At 38.7% G+C, this 4610-nt stretch overlaps 1 protein-coding gene across 1 annotated transcript in view; it reads right to left on the bottom strand.

Moving 5' to 3' along the window:
- Positions 1-122: 122 nt before the first annotated feature.
- The window catches only part of LOC100175400 (protein FAM3D), an 11268-nt gene continuing 6780 nt past the window's right edge, over positions 123-4610 (bottom strand). Inside the window, exons 7-8 of the mRNA XM_002128220.5 lie at positions 2636-2762; positions 123-1626 (exon numbers count right to left, since the gene is read on the bottom strand). Coding sequence (XP_002128256.2) covers positions 1540-1626; positions 2636-2762 — 214 coding nt within the window. The 3' untranslated portion in view covers positions 123-1539. The remainder of the gene's footprint in view (positions 1627-2635; positions 2763-4610) is intronic.

Genomic DNA, 4610 nt, shown 5'->3' with positions numbered 1-4610 from the left:
TATGGTGTTTTTTAAAAAGATAAATAACATGTTTCCACTTCTGGATTAATTTGATTTGAAGAGATGAATATAATTTATATTGTGATGTTATATAAGCATAATGATGTCATAGTAGCATTATATTCAACTGTCATTGAGTGGTTTATTACATCACAGAAACGAATCTAAGTACAAGACAGTTAAGAGAAGAATATATTACTTAAAATAGCCAAATAATACAAAAGTCTAATATGATAGAAGCGCGAACATACAAGCTGCAGGATATAAATACGAAACATATAAAAGTTCTCATTTATACTTCATGCAACTAGAAGCAGGATAGGCAAACATGAATGGCTGTATCAGAATGCATAAAGTTGCTACCATACTATAACCGGGGATATTTATTTATGGCCGCCCAAAAATCATGAATGTATGGAAAGTGTGGTTGGCCAAGTGCAATACATTGTACCGTGACAGCACGGAGGATCGAGTAAAACCAGTGGCGCAGCCAGAAGGGGGGTTCGGGGGTTGTGACCTCCCTTTTAAACCCCCAAAATTTTTTTTTTTTTTTTTTTAAATTTTGAAACATTTTTTGATTAAACCCCCCCCCCCCCCCCCCCTATATTTTTCTGGCTGCGCCACTGAGTATGACAGTATTACACCCACACACGAAATATGAACAGCAGCTTGCTCGATTTTAACGCAGTTTCTCCTAATGTGGTAATATGTTGTTACCACCCAAAAAAATTTGTCCGGTAAAAACTATGCCTATGGAACTGTTCAAACTTGATTTAAAACATTTCTTAATGGAATGCATTAACTCTGATGTGCAGCGCAATAAAACAGGGTTCTTACTTATTTCATGTCTATTTTTAACAAAAGTGTCCAAGTTTTTCAAAAAAAGTGTTTCAGACCCCACAGTTTTTCTAAATGTTATTGATGCAGTCCATGCCTTTTTTTCACAAAAAGTATCCAAATTCCCTGCATACGCGTTGCTTCAAAGCATTTACTGAGGCTGATTTTTCACCTTAAACTTAAAGAGAGAAAGAGTAAAAAAAAAGAGAAAAAGGGGGCTTCCAATTCTGGTACAGATATGTGGAGAGGATAAAATAGATTGAATGTTTTTACTGAAGATATATTTCTTGGTGTATTTCCATCAGCATAGTATAGTGAGTGTTGGGTATATCTAAGATTTAGACCATAGGCACCAAACTTTTCAAATTGTAGGGGAGGCACGAATAGTTAGACACCTGATTTTTATGGAACAAATTCGGTTTCAGATTAACTCAGATTAAAAAAGTGCAGAAAATCGCAGGGAAAGCCCGCCAACCCTGCCACCCCAGGTTTAGTGCCTATGCCTAGTTTTTTCAACACAAAGACCATTCAGGCTTCACCTGTTGTGTCTATTCATTACATAACCAATATTATGTATGTAACTTTGAATATGCTTCATACTAGCCATACACAAGAACAGCAGATTAATATTGATATATAAATATTTTAAAAGGTAAAGTTTCAACGGTTTGTTTCCCACCACTAGGTTACACCAGAGGGTTGTCACCTCAACTTCGGCAAACACCCTTCCATGATAATCGCTTCCGGCCAATCCCCATATTTATTCTTCTCCTTTTCATTTTTATTAATCTAGAAAATAAACAGTTATGTCTGTCACATTAATACAGCAGATGTGACTAAAACTTGGATAAAGAATGAATGTTTCATACACCTTGTGCCCGCTTACGAGTTACCACGTATGTAACTTATTTATCCTCGCATGGCGGGCAACGGCAGTCGTTATAACACGGGTGTTCTGTTTCATACACCTTGTGCCCGCTTACAAGTTACCACGTTGACGTATGTAACTTATTTATCCTCGCATGGTGGGCAACGACAGTCGATATAACATGGGTGTTCTGTTTCATACACCTCGTGCCCGCTTACAAGTTACCACGTATGTAAGTTATTTATCCTCGCATGGTGGGCAACGACAGTCGATATAACATGGGTGTTCTGTTTCATACACCTCGTGTCCGCTTATGAGTTACCACGTATGTAACTTATTTATCCACGCATGGTGGGGCAACGACAGTCGATATAACACGGGTGTTCTGTTTCATACACCTCATGCTCGCTTACAAGTTACCACGTTGACGTATGTAACTTATTTATCCTCGCATGGTGGGCAACGACAGTCGATATAACATGGGTGTTCTGTTTCATACACCTCGTGTCCGCTTACAAGTTACCATGTATGTAAGTTATTTATCCTCGCATGGTGGGCAACGACAGTCGATATAACACAGGTGTTCTGTTTCATACACCTCGTGTCCGCTTACGAGTTACCACGTATGTAACTTATTTATCCACGCATGGTGGGGCAACGACAGTCGATATAACATGGGTGTTCTGTTTCATACACCTCGTGTCCGCTTACGAGTTACCATGTATGTAAGTTATTTATCCTCACGTGGGGAACAACGACAATCGTTATACTGATGATACCGTTGACATATAATCTAGGCGCATACAACAGGGTAACTGGTAATAACGCACGAATTAATAATTTACTAGTAATAACTTGAGCATATAGCATGATGCATAGTAGATAGGTTCCTATATACCCATAACCATATACAAGTTAAATACAACCTACTTGTTCAAATTCTGATGGATGTTTAATGCTCTGCCCGCCAACGAATATCCAATTATCTCTAAATCCTAAATCTTTGGCTTTAGAGCTCCCAAGTGCTTCCAGATTGTTTTTTGCTTCATCATCAAGCCTTGGGTAACAACGCAAATGTTTTTAAACGTGAAACACTGGGTACCCAATACACAATAAATGTGTAAAATTAGTGGGTTTAAAAGATTAGGATTTTTTCAATAAATGTAACTTTTATTCTCAATGGTGGGGCAATGACAGTCATTATGACAAGGGTGTTCTGTTTCATACACCTCATGCCTGCTTAGGAGTTACTACGTATGTAACTGTGTGAGTGATTGCTTTTCTATATGGCCGACAATATAAACAAAGTGAGCAATTACCGTTAATTGTCTTTTACACTAAACAATGGTGGCAGCATCAAGCATTGAACACAGGAATTGGGGTAACGGTGTGAGCGCCTAACTACTGTGACATGCTACTTTACTACATAATGTGTAAAACATGGGGTGAAATTTACACCCAACACCCTGTACTTTAACCATGGGGTGGAATTTACACCCAACACCCTGTACTTTAAACATGGGGTGGAATTTACACCCAACACCCTGTACTTTAAACATGGGGTGGAATTTACACCCAACACCCTGTACTTTAAACATGGGGTGGAATTTACACCCAACACCCTGTACTTTAAACATGGGGTGGAATTTACACCCAACACCCTGTACTTTAAACATGGGGTGAAATTTACACCCAACACCCTGTACTTTAAACATGGGGTGGAATTTACACCCAACACCCTGTACTTTGAACATGGGGTGAAATTTACACCCAACACCCTGTACTTTAAACATGGGGTGGAGTTTACACCCAACACCCTGTACTTTAAACATGGGGAGGAATTTACACCCAACACCCTGTACTTTAAACATGGGGAGGAATTTACACCCAATACCCTGTACTTTAAACATGGGGTGGAATTTACACCCAACACCTTGTACTTTAAACATGGGGTGGAATTAACACCCAACACCCTGTACTTTAAACATGGGGTGGAATTTACACCCAACACCCTGTACTTTAAACATGGGGTGGAATTTACACCCAACACCCTGTACTTTAAACATGGGGTGGAATTTACACCCAACACCCTGTACTTTAAACATGGGGTGGAATTTACACCCAACACCCTGTACTTTAAACATGGGGTGGAATTTACACCCAACACCCTGTACTTTAAACATGGGGTGAAATTTACACCCAACACCTTGTGCTTTAAACATGGGGTGGAATTCACACCCAACACCCTGTACTTTAAACATGGGGTGGAATTAACACCCAACACCCTGTACTTTAAACATGGGGGGAAATTTACACCCAACACCTTGTGCTTTAAACATGGGGTGGAATTCACACCCAACACCCTGTACTTTAAACATGGGGTGGAATTAACACCCAACACCCTGTACTTTAAACATGGGGTGGAATTTACACCCAACACCTTGTGCTTTAAACACGTATTTGCCGAAAAGACCAAAGCTTTCGTAAAAATTTTGTCGAAACAACTATTATGACGTCATAGACGTAGTTGTTGAAAGAAAGGTGTTGAATGGTTGTCTGTGACGTAACCATAAGGTATATTGTAATTAATTCCATTGTTACGTCAACATAGAATCATTGTTAATAGAGTTTGTCACTTAATATGGACGATAGCAAATTATGCGATTCCCTTGTAACGTGGGTAAGTAGGAGTTATTTATATTTATTATTTTAATGTTCATTAAATAAATATTTCATTATTTTGTCTGATTGGTGTAACTTGATACGCGGTGTATAATCAAATAAAAAAAGCAAAATCAAATAAATAATTAGGGCCTACACATTGGGTAAACCTAAAGGACATTTCAGATAAATTGTTTACGAGCCACCAGCAAGAATAGCGATTGTCGTTTGAACTTTACTTTCC

This window comes from Ciona intestinalis, unplaced genomic scaffold, assembly GCF_000224145.3.
Source record: "Ciona intestinalis unplaced genomic scaffold, KH HT000156.2, whole genome shotgun sequence".
Lineage (NCBI taxonomy): Eukaryota > Metazoa > Chordata > Ascidiacea > Phlebobranchia > Cionidae > Ciona > Ciona intestinalis.
This window is presented reverse-complemented; position numbering and strand designations above follow the sequence as displayed.